General features: G+C 41.0%; 1 protein-coding gene across 1 annotated transcript; it reads right to left on the bottom strand.

The window, feature by feature from the left end:
• Positions 1-8,656: 8,656 nt before the first annotated feature.
• UQCRFS1 (ubiquinol-cytochrome c reductase, Rieske iron-sulfur polypeptide 1) lies at positions 8,657-14,876 on the bottom strand. Its single transcript, XM_022585895.3, has 2 exons — positions 14,603-14,876; positions 8,657-10,814 (listed from the first exon to the last, which is right to left on the bottom strand). Exons 1-2 carry the CDS (start codon positions 14,814-14,816, stop codon positions 10,204-10,206), a joined length of 825 nt encoding a protein of 274 aa, XP_022441603.1. The 5' UTR covers positions 14,817-14,876; the 3' UTR covers positions 8,657-10,203.
• Between the last annotated feature and the right edge of the window lie 8,195 nt (positions 14,877-23,071).

The raw sequence follows: 23,071 nt of genomic DNA, 5'->3' as shown, positions 1-23,071 counted from the left end.
CCAGCCCGAGAGGCTTGTCTGCGCACCCGCCCGGGCGGGCGGGGATGCGAGCTGAAGCTCGGGTTTCGGTTTTGGACGGAGCGCAGGGAGAGGACTGGGGTTGGCGGCTTGAACATAGCCTGAAGGGGTTAGTGCACCACGACTAGCCGGGAGGGAGTTCGGGGAAAAGCCTGCACCTGCCGAAGAAGCAAGAGACTTTTTCTTCCCTCTTTGTTTCCTGGTGCGCGAGGAGAGGGGTTTAAGAGCGCTGCTTAAAGGAACTCCAGAGACGGGCGCGAGCCGCGGCTAAAAGCGCGAACCCCAGAGACGGGCGCGAGCCGCGGCAAAAAGCGCGAACCCCAGAGACGGGCGCGAGCCGCGGCTAAAAGCGCGGACCCCAGAGACGGGCGGGAGACGTTAAGGCTGCTGCTGCCGCCACCAAGGGGCCTGTGTGCGAGCACAGGTCACTCTCCACACCCCTCTTCTGCGGAGCCTGTGCAGCCCGCCACTGCCAGGTTCCCGGGAACCAGGGACAACTTCCCCGGGAGAACGCACGGCGGGCCTCAGGCTGGTGCAACGTCACGCCGGCCTCTGCCGCAACGTCACGCCGCCTCTGACGCCGCAGGCCCGCCCCGCACGCAGTGCCCCTCCTTCCCCCCCCTCACCCCCGGCCTGAGTGAGCCTGAGACCCCGAATCAGCGGCTCCTTTAACCCCGTCCTGTCTGAGCAAAAAACAGACGCCCTCCAGCGACCTACACGCAGAGGCAGGGCCAAATCCAAAGCTGAGCTCCTGTGAGCTGTGAGAACAAAGAAGAGAAAGGGAAATCTTTCCCAGCAGCCTCAGAAGCAGAGGATTAAAGCTCCACAATCAACTTGATATACCCTGCATCTGTGGAATACCTGAATAGACAAGGAATGATCCCAAATTGAAGAGGTGGAATTTAGGAGCGAGATCTATGATTTTTTTCCCTTCTCCTCTTTTTGTGAATGTGTACGTGTATGCTTATGTGTGACATCTTGTCTGTATACTCTTGCTTCCACCATTTGTCCTAGGGCTCTATCCGTCCATGGTTTTTAAAAAAAAAAAAAATTTTTTTCTCAATAATTAATTTTAATTGTAATAACTTTATTATACTTTACCGTCGTTCCTTCTTTCTTTCTTTCTTTCTTTCCGTCCTTCCCTCCTTTAGACAACGAATCACCCCAAATTGAGGAGGTGGTCTCTGAGAGCAAGATTTATGATTTTTCCCCCTTTACCTCTTTTTGTGAAGGTGTATGTGTATGCTTCTGTATAAGATTTTCTCTGTATAGCTTTGCTTCCAACATTTGTCCTAAGGTTCTATCCGTCCTTCTTTTTTTTTTTTTTCTAAATATTTTTTAATTCAATAACTATATTATACTTTATTTTATTTTTACTGTATCTTCTTTCTTTCTGTCTTTTTTCCTTCTTTCCCTCCTTCCTTCCTTCCTTCCTTCCTCCCTCCCTCCCTCCTTTCTTTCCTTCTTTGCTTCTTTCTTCCTTCCTTCCTTTCCTCCTTTCCTTCTTTCTTTCCTCATACTTCTACTAATTCTACTTTTTCTCCCTTTTATTCTGAGCCGTGTGGATGAAAGGCTCTTGGTGCTCCAGCCAGGAGTCAGGGCTCTGCCTCTGAGGTAGGAGAGCCAACTTCAGGACACTGGTCAACAAGAGACCTCCCAGCTCCACATAATATTAAACGGTGGAAATCTCCCAGTGACCTCCATCTTAACACCAGCACCCAGCTTCACTCAACGACCAGCAAGCCACAGTGCTAGACAACCTATGCCAAACAACTAGCAAAACAGGAACACAACCCCACCCATTAGCAGAGAGGCTGCCTAAAATCATAATAAGGCCACAGACACCCCAAAACACACCACCAGACGTGAACCTGCCCACTAGAGAGACAAGATCCAGCCTCATCCACCACAACACAGGCACTAGTCCCCTCCACCAGGAAGCCTACACAACCCACTGAAACAACCTTAGCCACTGGAGACAGACATCAAAAACAACGGGAACTACGAACGTGCAGCCTGCAAAAAGGAGACCCTAAACACAGTAAGATAAGCAAAATGAGAAGACAGAAAAACACACAGCAGATGAAGGAGCAAGATAAAAATGCACCAGACCTAACAAATGAAGAGGAAATAGGCAGTCTACCTGAAAAAGAATTCAGAATAATGATAGTAAGGATGATCCGAAATCTTGGAAGTAGAATGGACAAAATGCAAGAAGCAGTTAACAAGGACCTAGAAGAAATAAAGATGAAACAAGCAATGATGAACAACGCAATAAATGAAATTAAAAGTACTCTAGATGGGATCAATAACAGAATAACTGAGGCAGAAGAACGGATAAGTGACCTGGAAGATAAAATAGTGGAAATAACTACTGCAGAGCAGAATAAAGAAAAAAGAATGAAAAGAACTGAGGACAGTCTCAGAGACCTCTGGGACAACATTAAACGCACCAACATTCGAATTATAGGGGTTCCAGAAGAAGAAGAGAAAAAGAAAGGGACTGAGAAAATATTTGAAGAGATTATAGTTGAAAACTTCCCTAATATGGGAAAGGAAATAGTTAATCAAGTCCAGGAAGCACAGAGAGTCCCATACAGGATAAATCCAAGGAGAAATACGCCAAGACACATATTAATCAAACTGTCAAAAATTAAATACAAAGAAAGCATATTAAAAGCAGCAAGGGAAAAACAGCAAATAACACACAAGGGAATCCCCATAAGGTTAACAGCTGATCTCTCAGCAGAAACCCTACAAGCCAGAAGGGAGTGGCAGGACATACTGAAAGTGATGAAGGAGAAAAACCTGCAACCAAGGCTACTCTACCCAGCAAGGATCTCATTCAGATTTGATGGAGAAATTAAAACCTTTACAGACAAGCAAAAGCTGAGAGAGTTTAGCACCACCAAACCAGCTTTACAGCAAATGCTAAAGGAACTTCTCTAGACAAGGAACACAAGAGAAGGAAAAGACCTATAATAACGAACCCAATACAATATAGAAAATGGGAATAGGAACATACATATCGATAATTACCTTAAATGTAAATGGACTAAATGCTCCCACCAAAAGACACAGATTGGCTGAATGGATACAAAAACAAGACCCTTATATATGCTGTCTACAAGAGACCCACTTCAGACCTAGAGACACATACAGACTGAAAATAAGGGGATGGAAAAAGATATTCCATGCAAATGGAAACCAAAAGAAAGCTGGAGTAGCAATTCTCATATCAGACAAAATAGACTTTAAAATAAGGACTATTACAAGAGACAAAGAAGGACACTACATAATGATAAAGGGATCGATCCAAGAAGAAGATATAACAATTGTAAATATTTATGCACCCAACACAGGAGCACCTCAATACATAAGGCAAATACTAACAGCCATAAAAGGGGAGATTGACAGTAACACATTCATAGTAGGGGACTTTAACACCCCACTTTCACCCATGGACAGATCATCCAAAATGAAAATAAATAAGGAAACACAAGCTTTAAATGATACATTAAACAAGATGGACTTAATTGATATTTATAGGACACTCCATCCAAAAACAACAGAATACACATTTTTCTCAAGTGCTCATGGAACATTCTCCAGGATAGACCATATCTTGGGTCACAAATCAAGCCTTGGTAAATTTAAGAAAATTGAAATTGTATCAAGTATCTTTTCTGACCACAACGCCATGAGACTAGATATCAATTACAGGAAAAGATCTGTAAAAAATACAAACACATGGAAGCTAAACAATACACTACTTAATAATGAAGTGATCACTGAAGAAATCAAAGAGGAAATAAAAAAATACCTAGAAACAAATGACAATGGAGACACAACGACCCAAAACCTATGGGATGCAGCAAAAGCAGTTCTAAGGGGGAAGTTTATAGCAATACAAGCCCACCTTAAGAAGCAGGAAACATCTCGAATAAACAACCTAACCTTGCACCTCAAGCAATTAGAGAAAGAAGAACAAAAAAACCCCAAAGCTAGCAGAAGGAAAGAAATCATAAAAATCAGATCAGAAATAAATGAAAAAGAAATGAAGGAAACGATAGCAAAGATCAATAAAACTAAAAGCTGGTTCTTTGAGAAGATAAACAAAATAGATAAACCACTAGCCAGACTCATCAAGAAAAAAAGGGAGAAGACTCAAATCAATAGAATTAGAAATGAAAAAGGAGAAGTAACAACTGACACTGCAGAAATAAAAAAAATCATAAGAGATTACTACAAGCAACTCTATGCCAATAAAATGGACAATCTGGAAGAAATGGACAAATTCTTAGAAATGCACAACCTGCCAAGACTGAATCAGGAAGAAATAGAAAATATGAACAGACCAATCACAAACACTGAAATTGAAACTGTCATTAAAAATCTTCCAACAAACAAAAGCCCAGGACCAGATGGCTTCACAGGTGAATTCTATCAAACGTTTAGAGAAGAGCTAACACCTATCCTTCTCAAACTCTTCCAAAATATAGCAGAGGGAGGAACACTCCCAAATTCCTTCTACGAGGCCACCATCACCTTGATACCAAAACCAGACAAGGATGTCACAAAGAAAGAAAACTACAGGCCAATATCACTGATGAACATAGATGCAAAAATCCTCAACAAAATACTAGCAAACAGAATCCAACAGCACATTAAAAGGATCATACACCATGATCAAGTGGGGTTTATTCCAGGAATGCAAGGATTCTTCAATATACGCAAATCTATCAATGTGATAAACCATATTAACAAATTGAAAGAGAAAAACCATATGATCATCTCAATAGATGCAGAGAAAGCTTTTGACAAAATTCAACACCCATTTATGCTAAAAACCCTGCAGAAAGTAGGCATAGAGGGAACTTTCCTCAACATAATAAAGGCCATATATGACAAGCCCACAGCAAACATCATCCTCAATGGTGAAAAACTGAAAGCATTTCCACTAAGATCAGGAACAAGACAAGGTTGCCCACTCTCACCACTCTTATTCAACATAGTTTTGGAAGTTTTAGCCACAGCAATCAGAGAAGAAAAGGAAATAAAAGGAATCCAAATCGGAAAAGAAGAAGTAAAGCTGTCACTGTTTGCAGATGACATGATACTATACATAGAGAATCCTAAAGATGCTACCAGAAAACTACTAGAGCTAATCAATGAATTTGGTAAAGTAGCAGGATACAAAGTTAATGCACAGAAATCTCTGGCATTCCTATATACTAATGATGAAAAATCTGAAAGTGAAATCAAGAAAACACTCCCATTTACCATTGCAACAAAAAGAATAAAATATCTAGGAATAAACCTACCTAAGGAGACGAAAGACCTGTATGCAGAAAATTATAAGACACTGATGAAAGAAATTAAAGATGATACAAATAGATGGAGAGATATACCATGTTCTTGGATGGGAAGAATCAACATTGTGAAAATGACTCTACTACCCAAAGCAATCTACAGATTCAATGCAATCCCTATCAAACTACCACTGGCATTTTTCACAGAACTAGAACAAAAAATTTCACAATTTGTATGGAAACACAAAAGACCCCGAATAGCCAAAGCAATCTTGAGAACGAAAAAAGGAGCTGGAGGAATCAGGCTCCCTGACTTCAGACTATACTACAAAGCTACAGTAATTAAGACAGTATGGTACTGGCACAAAAACAGAAATATAGATCAATGGAACAGGATAGAAAGCCCAGCGATAAACCCACGCACATATGGACACCTTATCTTTGATAAAGGTGGCAGGAATGTACAGTGGAGAAAGGACAGCCTCTTCAATAAATGGTGCTGGGAAAACTGGACAGGTACATGTAAAAGTATGAGATTAGATCACTCCCTAACACCATACACAAAAATAAGCTCAAAATGGATTAAAGACCTAAATGTAAGGCCAGAAACTATCAAACTCTTAGAGGAAAACATAGGCAGAACACTCTATGACATAAATCACAGCAAGATCCTTTCTGACCCACCTCCTAGAGTAATGGAAATAAAAACAAAAATAAACAAATGGGACCTAATGAAACTTCAAAGCTTTTGCACAGCAAAGGAAACCATAATCAAGACCAAAAGACAACCCTCAGAATGGGAGAAAATATTTGCAAATGAAGCAACTGACAAAGGTTTAATCTCCAAAATTTACAAGCAGCTCATGCAGCTCAATAACAAAAAAACAAACAACCCAATCCAAAAATGGGCAGAAGACCTAAATAGACATTTCTCCAAAGAAGATATACAGAATGCCAACAAACACATGAAAGAATGCTCAACATCATTAATCATTAGAGAAATGCAAATCAAAACTACAATGAGATATCATCTCACACCAGTCAGAATGGCCATCATCAAAAAATCTAGAAACAATAAATGCTGGAGAGGGTGTGGAGAAAAGGGAACACTCTTGCACTGCTGGTGGGAATGTGAATTGGTTCAGCCACTATGGAGAACAGTATGGAGGTTCCTTAAAAAACTACAAATAGAATTACCATATGACCCAGCAATCCCACTACTGGGCATATACCCTGAGGAAACCAAAACTCAAAAAGAGTCATGTACCAAAATGTTCATTGCAGCTCTATTTACAATAGCCCGGAGATGGAAACAACCTAAGCGCCCATCATCGGATGAATGGATAAAGAAGATGTGGCACATATATACAATGGAATATTACTCAGCCATAAAAAGAAACGAAATTTAGCTATTTGTAATGAGGTGGATAGACCTAGAGTCTGTCATACAGAGTGAAGTAAGTCAGAAAGAAAAAGACAAATACCGTATGCTAACGCATATATATGGAATTTAAGGGGAAAAAAAATGTCATGAAGAACCTAGGGGTAAGACAGGAATAAAGACGCAGACCTACTGGAGAACGGACTTGAGGATATGGGGAGGGGGAAGGGTGAGCTTTGACAGGGTGAGAGAGAGTCATGGACATATACACACTAACAAACGTAGTAAGGTAGATAGCTAGGGGGAAGCAGCCGCAAGGCACAGGGATATTAGCTCGGTGCTTTGTGACAGCCTGGAGGGGTGGGATAGGGAGAGTGGGAGGGAGGGAGACGCAAGAGGGAAGACATATGGGAACATATGTATATGTATAACTGATTCACTTTGTTATAAAGCAGAAACTAACACACAATTGTAAAGCAATTATACCCCAATAAAGATGTTTAAAAAAAAAAAAAAAAAAAAAAAAAAATCATGAAAGACATAAGCAGTCCACCAAATACAGCAATTCCAGCACAGAACACCTATGATGCACCTTGTGATCAGCAAACTTCCTATTTTTGTCCTCCACAGCCATGTAGCCTCTAATGCAGTAGTCTTTTGGCATTTCAAATATGAAAATATTAACTACTGAGGTATCATTTCAGGGTGGGAGGAAATGTTATTTCTCTACAGAAAAGTGGTGCTGTTGACATTTTTGGCAGCACAATTTTATTTTCAGTGTGTGGACCTGTGCTCCCTCAACTGAACATACTGCATTCCTGTCACCCCACTCCACAAACACCCCCAATACCAAAAGCACCCTCCAATCATTGTGACAATCAAATGATGGCCACAAATGCCCCATAGAGCAGCAGTGCTGCCCCTGGTTGAGCACTATTGTTATGAAACGATGGCTCTGTTGATTACAATAATGCTATCTCTGAGTTTGGATCTCTTTATCATAAAACCAAATACTGCAAACACAACAACTGCTTATCTAAGAAAACCAATTCCCATTATTACGGGAGTAGGATTAAGGGGTTCATAAAATCTTAGTTGGAAGGACTCTAAGAGAACAACTGTCGTAAGGAGATTAAGTGACAGGTCCATGTTTCCATGTTCAGGAAATGGCAAAGCCAGAAAATCCTGAATTATTGTCTAGTACTTCTTCCACTACACAATGCCCCCAACTCACGAAACTAACAACTAGCAACTAACTCCTGGATATACTGGAAGCTCAGCAGCTTCAATTATGTACAAAAAAAATTACTTGTTGACATAGGATGACAAAGGAACAGTCACACAGATTTGCTGGTTCTAAGGACTGATGCAATGCCTCAAGGTCTCTACTCCAGGTTTAATTCACCTTCAAATTAAAAGTTGAAACTTTATCATCCCACTAAGTTCCTCCAAGTAATAATTTTATGAATGTAAAATATATGCCTGCAAAGTTCCTATATTAGTATATCCTGAAGAAGTTAATAGCTCCTGGTGCCATTTTAAAAAAGAAAACAGGGCTTCCCTGGTGGCGCAGAGTCCGCCTGCCGATGCAGGGGACATGGGTTCGTGCCCCGGTCCAGAAAGATCCCACATGCCGCGGAGCGGCTAAGCCCGTGAGCCATGGCCGCTGGGCCTGTGCGTCCAGAGCCTGTGCTCCGCAACGGGAGAGGCCACAACAGTGAGAGGGCCGCGTACCACAAAAAAAAAAAGAAAACAGCTTCAAAATTCGGCAGCTTTTACTAGATGTATTGGTGTAGTATTAAACAATACGTTGTGGGCAACTGGCACTATTAAAAAGTAGCATGAGTAGAGAAAAAAGTGTAGGATGATTTTCCATGAATATTAGAAAAACAGAACCTTCACCACAATGATAAACAAGCAAAATATCCAACAAATATATACCGACTTCTCTTGGCCTCATGATAAAATCGGGGGAAAAAAACTTCACGTGAGATGATCCAAATATTAACACCAAATACTACAAAATATATTGCTCAGACATAATGATACAATTTCTCTAAACAATACAAACATTTCCATGGTAATCTACATATGCACAAAAGATCAGAAAGCCCTCCATTTAAAAGAGAACATGTCAAAAGGTAGTAAGTTACCAATGTTTGGCATTTTTTTGTCTCATATTTATACCTAAATACTTGAACCTAAATGTCATTATATGGAGACCTAGAACAAAATATTAAGTGCCCCATTTATCATACCTGCTAATTTTCTTTCTAGAATGGTGAAAATGAACCAAAGATTAGTATCTGCTCATAAGCCTGGAAACTCTGACATTTTTCTTTTTTGATACACTTAGCTACTGATTTTAAGGACTAGAACCCTGGAAGGCCAGTTCCCTTTGGAAGACCTAATCACTGAATCTCATTTGCTATTTTACAAATGCACATGTGATCACAAGGTGGACCCAGGGAAGTACTTTACTAACGCACCTCCAAATGGAAAAGACAAGACAAATATATCAAGATGGCTGTGATTCTCAGCAAAGGGTAAAGCCCACTCCCAGTTTCCAGGGAGAATATCAGACCTTGGTCTTGTTTCACCTGTGTAACTGGAGGCACGAGGCAAAAGAAGAGGGTGTTAATTCTGGTATGTCTCCCTACGCCCACCCTCACTTCACAGTGGTGACTGCAAATCCAACTGGAAGAAACACCTCAAAATGTAATCATCAAAGAAACAAAACCAGCAGGATCATTTTCACACAAAGATAGTATTAAATTTTAGATGCACTACCCCCTTTCTTCCTCTTGATAGGATGGATGCAGGAGCTTTGGGAAACATGAATACCCACACCAGATGAAGGAAATAACAGAGGAGCACTCCCCTTTTGGAAAGCTTCCCTCAGATAATATCCCATGCCACTGCCTCTTAAAACTGAAGAATTCTAATTACTAAGTTACTCCCATAAATGAAGAATAAAATTTCTTGGCCCGTCATACAGGGGGGAGTGGAGGGGTATCCCACACACATAGCCAGGTGTGCAAAATAAAGGAAACTTGGATACTATTGTTTCTGCCAATGCCAAAAAACATCTCCCGGGTCTTGGAGACAACCAGCTAATTCTACCTCATCCTAACCACGAGCTCTCTAGAATCTCTGTCCCTGACACAAAGAAGGTAAATAAACAAGAAAGTCAATTATAGATTTCACAAATATCTTGTACACCAGTCTGTAATTTTTAATTAGAATCAACTATCAAAGACACTGCACCTTTGAAGTCTTTGAGCATAACAATGTTTAACAGTGGCTTTATTAGGTGAATGCTTGAAAGTATTCAACATTAAATTCAATTTACTTCACATGTTTGCAAACACATCATTAGCAATTCTTAACTATTTCAAACCAACTAATTCGAAGTACAGAAGGCTTGTTTTCAAATAACTCTTCTGAGGTGACACGAAGACTGAAAGAAGCCTATGACTTGAGTCCTGGTCTCTAGCCAACAACTACTATATCATCACTGATGAACTCATATGAGGGAACTTCTAGGTTGAGAGGTGCAGGCCCCTTCCTGATCCTGCCAGATGCATCATAGTGTGACCCATGGCAAGGGCAGTAATAACCACCAAAATCTCCTGCATTTGCAATGGGTACACAACCAAGATGAGTACAAACACCTATCAAGATAACCCATTCAGGTTTCTTTACTCGTTCTAAATCATGCTGTGGGTCCCTCAACTGGGACACTTCAACTGCAGATTCCTGGTCAATTTCCTTCTTGGTTCTATGGCGCACAAACAGGGGTTTGCCTCTCCATTTGAAAGCCATGTTCTTGCCCTCTGGAATAGCGGATAACTTGATTTCGATTTTCGACATGGCCAACACATCAGCAGAAGCACTCATGCTGGAAACAAACTGAGAGATGACATTCTTGGCAGCATACGCAACACCCACAGTAGTTGTTGCAGTTATCAAATAGGAGAAACCTCTTCTAGCCTCACTGCTCTCTTTTGAAGACTTTGTACTATCTAACACTTCAGCACGACGATAGTCAGAGAAGTCGGGCACTTTGATGTCCGTATGGGAATAACGAACAGAAGCAGGGACTGCAAGATAAACAGAAGGTTAAAAAACACAATTAGATAAGGACTCTGAAAGGGGTATACATCAGGAAATGGACCTTTATGGATTCACGAGCAAAAATCAAATTATAAAAATGTGAAATATGGCACTCACTGGTCTCAGAAATGGTCAAGTTGGCAATGCCAGCATATAAAATACTGAAAACAAAATGAAGCCAACCACTACCTATCATATTGGTATGAAATCATTAGATAATAGGTATAATTGTGTTCCTCCTGACTGAACACTGCGATTCAGAATTCATAACAATTCAGTGTATCAAGTTAAAAAAGTTAAATAGCACTGTAAACAGCAATATTTTAAGTCCCCCAAAATTCAATCTAAGACATAAGTATCACCCATATTTTCTGGATTAGAAGACCCTAAAACTCATCTAGTCCACTCATTAAATTGATGTGTGATCATCTTATTAAACCAAATGTCTAACTTTATTTTCCTATCTACCTGCTCTCTGAAAGAACTGCTAAAAATTCATAAAACACTAATTATAATAAACATTCTGTAAAAAGTATAACTTTAGTTACAGAAAACGTAATTTCTATTCTAGATTTTGGGGTATAAATTCAAGTAAAACCACCAATGGGCAGAAAAGGATATCCTTATCAGGATACGGAGCTATCAAAATCAATGAAATCTCCAAAAGAACCAATTATTTCAATTTAATATAAAAAAAAAGAGCAAATTTTTCATGTATCCGGCTCTTCAGTGAAGGGCAAAACATCTATAAGAGTAGGGGCATTATCTTTCTTTTTTTACTGCTGAGGATCTCTCAACTGGGACACTACCACTGCAGGCCATAAAAAGGCCAGATGTTTACATCAAATGAATATTAAATAAACAAATAATTACTGTTTATGCAGTATTCTGGATGCAAGCAGTTTATTTTTTGAAAAAACAGGTATGTCCTTCTGTCCCATACCATTTTTAACTGTCTAACAAAAAATTAACTTACAGTATCACTTTTAAGTATGTTTCAGGAAGTAAATCTCTTTGTAAACTCTATACTCATTTAAGGAAATCTGCTACAGGTTTCCTTTTTAGAAAAGGGACACTAAAAATTCCTTACTTTTAGAAAATGCTTCCAAAAGAAATATGCACTTTTAAAATGCATTTTCATATAAGTTGCAATTCTACTTGACCTACTAGGCTGTCTCATCCTAACATACTTCCTTGAGCAAACATTACAATAATACATTTCACATGGTTCTCAGGTGAAACCTATCAAAAGCACTCTATGTACTTTTCTAACTCAACATTTTCTGTAGGGGACCAGGACACAAGTAGTGACTACTTGAGATCCACAACTATGGCAAAGTGACATATCACATATTACCCTACTAAAGTATGAATCACTTTCCCTTAGCACTGTCTGGGATTACACAGGAAAGATGTGTATCATACTTAAAAGATGAAGAAATCAAAGTTCATACTTCTACGTTAAAAGCCCTATTTACAACCCTTCCACACAAGGAAATGTACAGGGACGCTAAATAGAATGGCTTTGTCACAGGGACACTAAATAGAATGGCTTTGTCACTATCATCCAGAGATTTGGTGGCAAAAGAAATCCAGTTGTCTATTCCCATTCTATCTAGTAGGTTACACTTTATACTGAGCTCCACCATCAAGAACATAAACTGCCATATTGCAAAAATCATTCTCTAAATAATTTATATAAATTGTATTAGGTGTGACTTAGTAGCAAAAATCCTAGCTAGATTTAGCTCTAAACTAAAATAAAATCAGACACTTATAGAAACATCATCTAGAAATGGAGAAAACTTAAGGCATTATAACAAAACAGGGTTTTTTGATTTGTTTTGTTTGGTTTTAAGGTGAGCTCTAATGTGTCCCAACTCAGGGATCTTCTCCTGACCCAACCACCCCTTCCCACATCCTCTACTAACCATCTTTCCACAAACCATCTATACAGGAGATTTTAATATGAATTTAAGCTTCAAGCTGAAGGCATGATTACAGAAAAGAGGTTTGCCTTATGTGTCTACTTTACCACTTCTTGGAGAAGTCAGATAAGCCCCTGATATTTAGAAGAAACTCTTTAGCTATTTGACAAATTCCAAGACACTTTTCACCTTTGTTACTGAAATTTTCTCCTCCCTTAGTGTTTCTCACCTCAAGGTCCAAAGAACTGGCTTGGGCAACTTCTCTAAAACCCACTGGTGCCTGCCAAAAAAAACTGCCACTTTATTCATTCACAAATACTCTGCACCAACTATATGCAAAACCTGAGATTGTGGAAGATAGAAAAATAAAGGAGATATTCGCTACACATTGAAGCTCAAGGTCAGAGGAATCACCAATAAATGCAATACAGAGTGGAAAGTGTTATATGCTAGAAAATGTAAAGGAATCAGCAAATGTAAAATTTTATTGACCTGATCCTGAGTTGAGAATGAAAGGATGGGTAAGACTTGGAAATGTGGAAAACTGAGTGGGAGGACCATTTAAAGTAAAGAGAAAAGGGTGAATGAAGGCAGAATAAAGAGGGTGGGGGCAACCTGGTGTAGGGCAAAGGTCACCAATACAACTATCAATGAGGCCAGGCAGGTAGCACAATGAATCAAGTAGACCTGATGAGGGCTGTGATGAACTGGAAAAGCACTTGTTCCGACCAAGGGTGCAGCCAATGCACAGCACACTAGACATGGAACTAAAGCCCAGTGCTGCCAACTTTCAACATTTCCAGACATGCCAGAAATAGTCTGTTTTTTAAAACTATGCAAGTTGGGCAGACCTCAGGCACCTGGCTCACAAGCTGCCAATTCAGGATCTCCAAACGGAGCATAAAAAGAAAAACAGAGAACAAGGCACCAAAGATAAACTAGGCTCTGCTGACAGAGGGTGTAAAACACACTCCTGGTGAGAGCTTATGGCTAAATCAGTCTTTCAAATCCACGCACTATCACGTACACGTGTATCTTGTAGTCCGTTTTCTCATCTGTAAAATGGGAGTATCATCAATCTCTGCCGGCTGCTCTTCTTGAGGATGAAATTCATTACGGTGTGAAAACCCTTTGGCCCAGTGCCTGAAAACACTGCTGATACTCTGCAGTATAGTCTACACCATAAACGACCTTGCGGCTCGTTTCTTTTTCTTCGGATCTGCGGTGGTGACACGGAAGGACACTAAAGGATGGGAGGTAGCGAGCGGGACAACTTTTCAAATATTAAAAGCAATTCCTATTTTTTGAGAATTTATAAAGTGCCCCCAGAATGTGTTAATGGCTTAACGTATACTTTTTCCATCTGAACCTTACGATATAACCTACGAAATTGGTATAATAATTAATCCATTTCACTGGTGAGGGAACACGTTTAGGAATTTGCCCAAAGGCAAACGACCTGTAAGCAGCAAAATCTCTTGTCAGACTTTGCTAGAAGTAGTCGGGCTCCATAGTTCTTGAACTTAACCGACGAAGTAGAAAAATTAGCCTGTGGTTGGGAAGCCTATACACAGCCACAGAGGCCCAGAATGTCAGAGATGGAGGTCACCTGAGACCGCCCAACGGAGCAGCGCCCCCGCACAGGTAAGGACACCGAAGCCCGGGGAGGTACAGAAGCCTGCCCAAGGTCGACCCATCCAGGCAGGCAACCCCATCCACAAACAGGGCTCCGCTCCATCATCCGGCAGACCCCCCGCCCTTCTCGGCTGCTCCCTGGGTCCAGGGCCGGAGGGAGCAAGAAAAGAGGGACCCCTCAACCCCCGGTCGTTCCCCTCAGCCCGGCTCACCATTGAGGCCCACGGAAGCGACCAAAGGCCGGGCCGCGGCCTGACCACTCAGCGACTCCCGGCACAGAAAGGACCGCTTCACATCCAGTACTGGCGACTCCGAAGTGGCGGGCACCGCGGCCTGCACCAGGGGCCGCAGCGCGCCCGCCACGCCGCGGGACGTGGCCGACAGGACGGGCGCAAACGGGCCCGAGCGAACGGCAACCGAAAACATGGCGACGGCAGCTCCAAAAGCTAGGCCGGTCACAGGGACGACCAACCTCCCGCGGCGCAGGCGCGAAAGGCGCGGGACCCGTGACGTCAGCGCGCAGGCAGAAGAGGAGCCCCGCCCCCACACAGGGCGGGGCGAGCCTGGAGCGCCGCAGAGTCAGAGGCGATGCGAGACCGGCAGGTAGGAGGCCGTGCGGCCACCTGTGTTAGCCCCGGGTGTCTAGCGGCCTCAGTTCAGGGATCTGCCCCAAGAAAGGGGGCAATGGAGGTCCCCAGGAATGTCCCATGGATCGATTTTGCGTCCGTTAGGGCAAAAGTCTCATTTATGGGAACCTAGGGATAAAAATAATTTATCATAATAGTTTAAATAGGGATAATAATAATTCTTAACATGTCTGCAAATGTTTATATATATACCCAACCATATGTGTAAAATATGGTTGGGTATACATAGAAAACCCAGAGCAGAACTTAATATGTAGTAATTACTCTGTGTTTACTATAATGATTATTATCGTTATCTAACTAAAACCTTAAAAGCATTTTTAAAAGTCCAGAGACTTATGTGCAAAGCTTAATAATGATGATGATGATGGTGGCTTATGTTTATTAAGAGTTTACTATGTATAAGATTTTGTGCTTTACCTTCATTCTTTCATTTATAATCAAGATCCCTATAGCTACTATTTTACCAGTGAGGAAACAGAGGTTTAGAGGAATTATGTGCCCAGGACAGGATAACCCAGTAAGCTCTGAAGTGGGGAAATCTGTCTTCTTAGTCTGTGCTCTTACCTATTGTCACAGTTTCCCTAAGTGAGATTTCAGGGAATGCAGAGACACGTCCCTAAATCAGTTTCTATCACATGGTGAGAATGTTATTCCCTTTTTACTTCTCTTTAAATTCTTGTGATTACACCAATGAGAAAGTCCCAGTTTGGTGTTAGTATATCTTTAATTCTTCTCAAGACTTACTAAATCTCTCCTTTAACAGAATAGGTCTTAAATTCAAAGCCGTTAGGTAGTTGAATCTAGAGAGGATTTAATAGTTTATTTTCGTGGTATACATTTTCTAACCATACTGATTTTCCAAAGACTGTAGTGAGATAAAGTTTTTTTTACATTTATTTAGTCAAAAGTGAGTTAATTTGGGCTTCCCTGGTGGCGCAGTGGTTGAGAGTCTGCCTCCCAATGCAGGGGACGCAGGTTCGTGCCCCGGTCTGGGAAGATCCCACATGCCGCGCGCCTGGGCTCGTGAGCCATGGCCTCTGAGCCTGCACGTCCGGAGCCTGTGCTTCACAACTGGAGAGGCCACAACAGCGAGAGGCCCGCGTACCGCAAAAAAAAAAAAAAAAAAAGTGAGTTAATTTAAATATTAAGTAAATATTAATACAAGCAGTGCACAGATTTGGCACAGTTGTGATGGTGGTGGGTGTATGAACCAATGAAGTTTCTCTGTGTGCTTGCATGGGCTCCGTGACCTAGGCAAGTTTCCTAACCCCTCTATGCCTCAGTTTCCTCACCTAAAATGGAGATGGTGATGATACCGTCTGTGAGGAATAAATGTATTAACATGTATAAAGCACCCAAGGGGCCTTGCACATACTAAGCTCTGGGTGAGGGTTTGCTGGTATTGTTTTTATCTGACATATCATCTACCTACTCTGAGAAGCCTTCATTTGATTCCTGATGACTCAATGATATTCCTCTCTAGGTCCACAGCACACTGGCCACTTCTGCCTGGACCCTCCTCAGGGCCTAGGTCTTGGCCTTGCTTATTGCCCCAGGGACTGTGTTGTACTCTCAAGATTGGAACTGGCCTCCTCAGGGGCCACCCTGGCTCGGCTAGCCACAGGGCGGGCACTGGGTTCACCCCAGCAACAACCCGAATGATAAAAGCAGACCCTTCCAGAGAAGCTAGTACACACCATGCACAGTTGGAGTGCTTTACATAAAATAACACACTTAATATCACAATATCCCTCTGAGGTGTGTAAGAGTAAGTGAAGGATGAATGGTGAAAAAAGGAAGGAGCTTCATAAGGTGAGCAGAGTAGGAATTGTTATCACTAGACTCTCAGGGTTCAATCCCAGTTCTGCTATTCACAAGCTATATCCTAAGATGATTTATATATAACCTCTGTGTATGCCTCAGTTCTTCTATAAAATGAGAATAATAATAGTATCTACCCCCCAAAGGGTTATTTTAAGGATTAGATGGATTAATATATATAAAGTGAGTAGAAACCGTGCCTGGCAAGTGCTATGTAAATGTCCATAATAATAATAAAAATAACTCTTTAAATTTTCTAGATGAAGAAACTGAGATTCAGAGAAGACAAATGACTTACCCAAAGACACATCATATTTTTTTTAGTTTTATTGAGATATGATTGACATATAACATGTGTAAGTTTAAGGAGTACAACTTGATTTGATACACTTATATGTTGCAACATGACTACCACCACTATAGTGAGCTAATATCTAAGTCACCTCACATAATTATTACCATATCTTTTGTGGTAAGAACACTTAAGATCTACTCTCTTAGCAATGTTCAGGTATATAATATGCTATTATTAACTATATCATCATGCTGTACATTAGATCCCCAGAACTGGTTCATCCTATAACTAGAAGTCTGTACTCTTTGACCAACATCTCCCCATTTCCATAAATCCCCAGCCCCTGGTAGCCACCACTCTACTCTGTTTCTATGAGTTCTGTTTTTTTAGATTCCACATAAAGTGAGATCATACAATGTTTGTCTTTCTCTATCTGAATTATTTCACTGAGCATCACACCTTCAAGGCTTATCCAGGTTGTCCCAAATTGTAGGAGTTCCTTTTTTCTCATGGCTGAATAATATTCTATTGTGTATTTGTACCACATCATCTTTATCCATTCACCCATTGACAGAAACTTAGGTTGTTTCCATATTTTGACTAGTGTGAATAACACTGGATGAACATGATACAGTTCATGATCATTCCAGTGTTATACAGAAACTCAAGATACAGTTTTCATTTCTTTTCGATATATACCCGGAAGTGGGATTGCTGGATGATATGGTAGTTCTATTTTTTATTTATTGCCAAATCTCCATACATGTTTTCCATAGTTGCTGCACAAATTTACATTCCCATCAAGAGTGAACAGGTTTCCCTTTTCTCCACATCTTCACCAACACTTACGCCTTATCTTTTTGATGACAGCCATTTTAACTGTGACATCTCATTGTAGCATTGATATGCATTTCCCTATTAGTGATGTCAAACATGTTTTCATGTCCTTGTTGACCATTTGTGTGTCTTCTTTGAAAAAAATGTCTATTCAGAACCTCTGCCCATTTTTAATTGGGTTGTTTATTTTATTACTCTTTAGTTGTATGAGTTCTACATATATTTTGAATATTAATCCCCTATCAGATATATGATTTGCAAATGTCTTCTCCCATTCTGATGGTTGCCTTTTCATTTTGTTGATGGTGTTTTTGCTATGCAAAACCTTTTTAGTTTGGCATAGTCTCACTTGTTAATTTTGCTTTTGTTGCTTTCAGTGTCATAGCTGAAAAATTGTTGCCAAGACCAACGTCAAGGAACTTTTTCCCTATGTTTTCTCCTAGGACTTTTATGGGTTTTGTTTCTATGTTTAAGTCTTTAGCCCATTTTGAGTTAATTTTTGTGAGTGGTCTAAGATAGGAGTCCAATTTCATTTTACTCCCTGTGGTTATCCAGTTTTCCCAACACCATATATTGAAGACACTATCCTTTCCCTCATTTAGTATTCTCAACTCCCTTGTCAAATATTAGTTGACTGTATAGGCAAGGGTTTATTTCTTGGCTCTCAATTCTGTTTCAGTCGTCTTAAATTTCCTAAGACTTGTTTAGTGACCTTTTATATGATCTAAGCTGAAGAATGTTCCATGTGCATTTGAGAAGAATATATATTCTCCTGCTGTTGGATGGAATGTTCTATATATGTCTGTTAGGTTCTTTTGGTCTAAAGTTTTGTTCAAGTCCAACATCTCCTTGTTGTTTTTCTGTCTGTTTTTCAATCTATCCATTGTTGAAAAAGAAGTATTGAATTCCCCTACTATTATTGTATTATTGTCTATCTCTCCCTTTAGATCTGTTAGTTTTGCTTAATATATTTCATTGCTCTGATGCTGACTGCATATATATTTATGATTGTTATATCTTCTTGATGAATTGACCCCTTTATTATTATATAATGACCTTTTTGTCTCTTGTTACCATTTTTGGCTTAAAGTCTATTTTGTCGGTACCTTCTCTCTTTAGGTTCCCATTTTCATGGAATATCTTTTTCCATCCCTTCACCTGAGCCTATGTGTGCCTTTTAGCTGAAGTGAGCCTCTAGTGGGCAGCATATATTTGGACCTTGTTTTTGTTGTTGTTGTTAATCCAGCCAGCCACTCTATGTCTTTTGATTGAGGAATTCAATCCATTTACATTTTGAGTAATTATTGATAGGTAAGAACTTACTAACATCATTTTATTAATTGTTTTCTATCTGTTTCATAGTTGCCTTATTCCTTTCTTCTGTCTTGCTGCCTTCCTTTTTGAACTGATGATTTTCTGTAGTGTTATGTTTTGATTACCTTCTCTTTATCTTGTGTGAATTTGCTGTGGTTTTTGCTTTGTGGTTACCATGGGGCATGCATATATATATATATTTTTTTTTTTAATTTTAATTTTTATTTTTTTGTGGTACGTGGGCCTCTCACCATTGTGGCCTCTCCCATTGCAGAGCACAGGCTCTGGACGTGCAGGATCAGTGGCCATGGCTCACGGGCCTAGCCGCTCTGCGGCATGTGGGATCTTCCCGGACTGGGGCACGAACCCGTGTCCCCTGCATCAGCAGGAGGACTCTCAACCACTGCGCCACCAGGGAAGCCCTATTTATTTATAAAATACAGTCAATTTTATGCTTGTAACAATTTAACTTCAATCGTATACAAAAGCTCTACCCTTTTACTCTTCCCTTTTATGTTTTTGATGCCACAATTTGCATCTTTTTATATTGTGTATCCATTAACAAATTATTGTAGCTATAGCTGGGCTTTTTTTATACTTTTGTTTTTTAACTTTTGTAGAAAGTGGTTAACAAACCACCATATTACAGTTTAGAGTGTTCTTTATTGGGGGGGTTATGTTATTTTTTTTAATTAATTAATTAATTAATTAATTAATTTATTCTTGGCTCTTATGGGTCTTCCTTGCTGCACACAGGCTTTCTCTAGTTGTGGCGAGTGGGGGCTACTATTTGTTGTGGTGCGTGGGCTTCTCATTGTAGTCGCTTCTCTTGTTGCAGAGCACAGGCTCTAGGTGCGCGGGCTTCAGTTGTTGTGGTTCACAGGCTCTAGAGTGCAGGCTCAGTAGTTGTGGTGCATGGGCTTAGTTGCTCTGCAGCATGTGGCATCTTCCCGGACCAGGGATCAAACCCATGTCCCCTACATTGGCAGGCAGGTTCTTAACCGCTGTGCCACTGGGGAAGTCCCAGTTTAGAGTATTCTGAATCTGACTATATTCTGACTATATACTTACCTTTACCAATGTGTTGTATGTTTTCACATTACAAGTTAGCATCCTTTTATTTCAGCTTGAAGAACTCCTTTCAGCATTTCTTGTAGGGCAGGTCTAGTGGGAATAAATTTCTTCATCTTTTGTTTATCAGGGAAAGCCTTTATCTCACCTTCATTTCTGAAGGACAACTTTGCTGAATATATTATTCTTGGTTGGCAGTTTCTTTCAGCACTTTAAATATATCATCCCATTCTCTCCTGGCTGAAAGGTTTCTGCTGAGAAATCCACTAATAGCTTTATGGGAGTTCCCAGGTATGGATAATTTTTTTTCTCTTGCTGCTTTTGGAATTCTGTCTTTGTCTTTGATCTTAAACAATTTTATTATGTGTTTTGGAGAAGATCATTTTGGATTGATTTTGGGGCTGACCTATTAGCTTCATGAATTTGGAAGTCTAAAGCTCTCCCCAGATTTGGGAAGTTCTCAGCCATTATTTCTTTAAGTAAACTTTCTACCCCTTTCTCCCTCTCATCTCCTTTTGGGACTCTAGTGACTCATACATTGTTCCTTTTTATGGTGTCCCATAGTTCTATAGGCTTTCTTCATTCCTTCACCCTTTTTAATTTTTTCTCCTCTGATTGGATAATTTCAGTTGATCTGTCTTCTAGCTCATTGACTCTTCTTTTTGGTCAAGTCTGCTGTTGAAGCTCTCTGTTCAATTCTTCAGTCATTTTATTCTTTAGCGACACAGTTTTTGTTTGGTTCCTTTTTATGTTTTCTATCTCTTTGTTGAACTTCTCATTTTATTCTGGTATTGTTTTCCTGATATCACTAAATTGTTTGTTTATGTTCTCTTGTAGCTCTCTGGGCATCTGTAAGACAATTATATTGAATACTTTGTTGGGCAATTCCTGGATCTCCATTTCTTTGGGGCCAGTTACTGGAGGTTTACTATATTCCTTTGTGGAGTTGTTTCCCTGACTCTTGATCCCTGTTGCCTTGCATAGGTGTCTGCGCATTTGTAGAAGCAGTCCCCTCTTCCAGACTTTATAGTTTGACTTCAGTAAAGGAAGTCTTTTTTATCTGTGGGTGAGGCACACTGGGTCATGCTGTGACCCTGGGTCTAGTGGTGCAGGGCATCAACTGTGGGGGCATGTGATAGCACTGGGTCTGGAGGTGTGTGTTGTCTCTTTGACTCAGGGGTCCAAAAGCATCAACAACTGTGTGGTCCTTGGTGAACACTGTGGGGGGTCACAGTGGCTGCAAAGGCTGTTGGGGTCCTCCTCAGTCTAGTAGCTAGACCTGGATCCTCCAGGTCTAGTAGCTAGGCACCTTGGCAGGCAGTGGTGATGCCCAGAGCCAGTGGTGTGCACACACTGGTCTGCAGTGGCCAGCTTTAGGTGCCTCCATAGTGGCAGGGGTCAGTTGCAGATACACACATAGTGATGGGGCCCAAGTCAGGCAGAAAGGCCAGAGCCAAGTATGGGCTCATTGACAGCTACCAGGGCCCTGGCTGTTAGCACACTCTTCTGTGGCTGCATAGTCTCCCCCTACACATGCACACTGCAGAGAGGCTGATGATGGGCATCAGGCCACTGGTGTGCAGTGCACAGCTGGAGGGGCTTGCCCCAAGCACATGCACAGTGGTAGAGGTCAGCCACTGGGCTGGCATCTTGCACTTGTGAAGCCTCAGAGACCTGAGCTGGCTGCCTGTGCAGTTCCTGGGCTCCAGTGGGGGAGAGGAGACTCAGGCAGCTGGCATCATCAAATGTGAATAGATGTGAGGCAAAAGCTGGTGAAATCTGGTGAAATCTGCAGGGCGTCCATGGCAGCTGTGCTGGCCATTTGTTCCTTCAGTGGTGAAATCTGCTGGGGTTGTCTGCACAGCAGGTCACTATGAACGATGATCACTTCTGCTGCATGGCTGATACTGGTACCCCCTACTTTTCTTCCCTGTTCCTAACCATCTTTGATTTTTCCACTTTGCCAGTCTGAGTGTGGTAAAACTGAAGCAGGACCTTTTTGCAGTGCTCCCAAAAGACTGAGGAAGCTAGTGGTTCACCCTGCCCTTCCTTTCCTAGAAAGAAGAATTCTTTCTAGGTGGGATGTCCCCTCTTGGCACTGAGCAGTGTTGGCTTGAGGGATGGGTTGATGTAGGTAAAATGAAGCTTTCTTTCTTCTTTTCTTGTGAGGTTCTTCTCAGATTTTTGTTCCACTGTCTTGCTAAAGTTTCTCACATGGACTCTGGAGCTCTCCCAGAGCTGTATTAGTTTGCAGATCATGATCTAATTGCTGATCTTTGGTAGGGGGATAGAGACTGAGTCTCCTATGTTGCCATTTTGATGACATCACTTTTCCAAAGGCATTTCAGTGATAAGTAAAAGCCATTTATTTGTTCTGGGTTCCAGTCCAGTGTTGCAGCAGGGTGAAGGGTAACTCTGTGGTTGAATATCTGTCCTCTCCTAGAAGATGGAAGCTAGAATCCAGGAGTGGCAGGCAGGAAGTTGAATCTATGTAGACCAATCTGAATTCTACTTTGGAGTTGTTTTTTCTTTGTTTGTTTGTTTGTTTTTTAACTGAAGAGGCTATTATCTTTCATGCTTCACCTCTCTTTCCTTGAACACTACATCTTGATAGGCTCTGGGGGCACTCAACCTGGTTTACATACCAGCTCTGCCCCCTATTGCTGTGTGACTTTAGGCAACACTAAGCTTTG

Source organism: Delphinapterus leucas, chromosome 20 (genome assembly GCF_059928025.1).
Source record: "Delphinapterus leucas isolate spDelLeu-1000000601 "Yukka" chromosome 20, BTC_Dleu_Yukka2, whole genome shotgun sequence".
Classification (NCBI taxonomy): Eukaryota; Metazoa; Chordata; class Mammalia; order Artiodactyla; family Monodontidae; genus Delphinapterus; species Delphinapterus leucas.
This window is presented reverse-complemented; position numbering and strand designations above follow the sequence as displayed.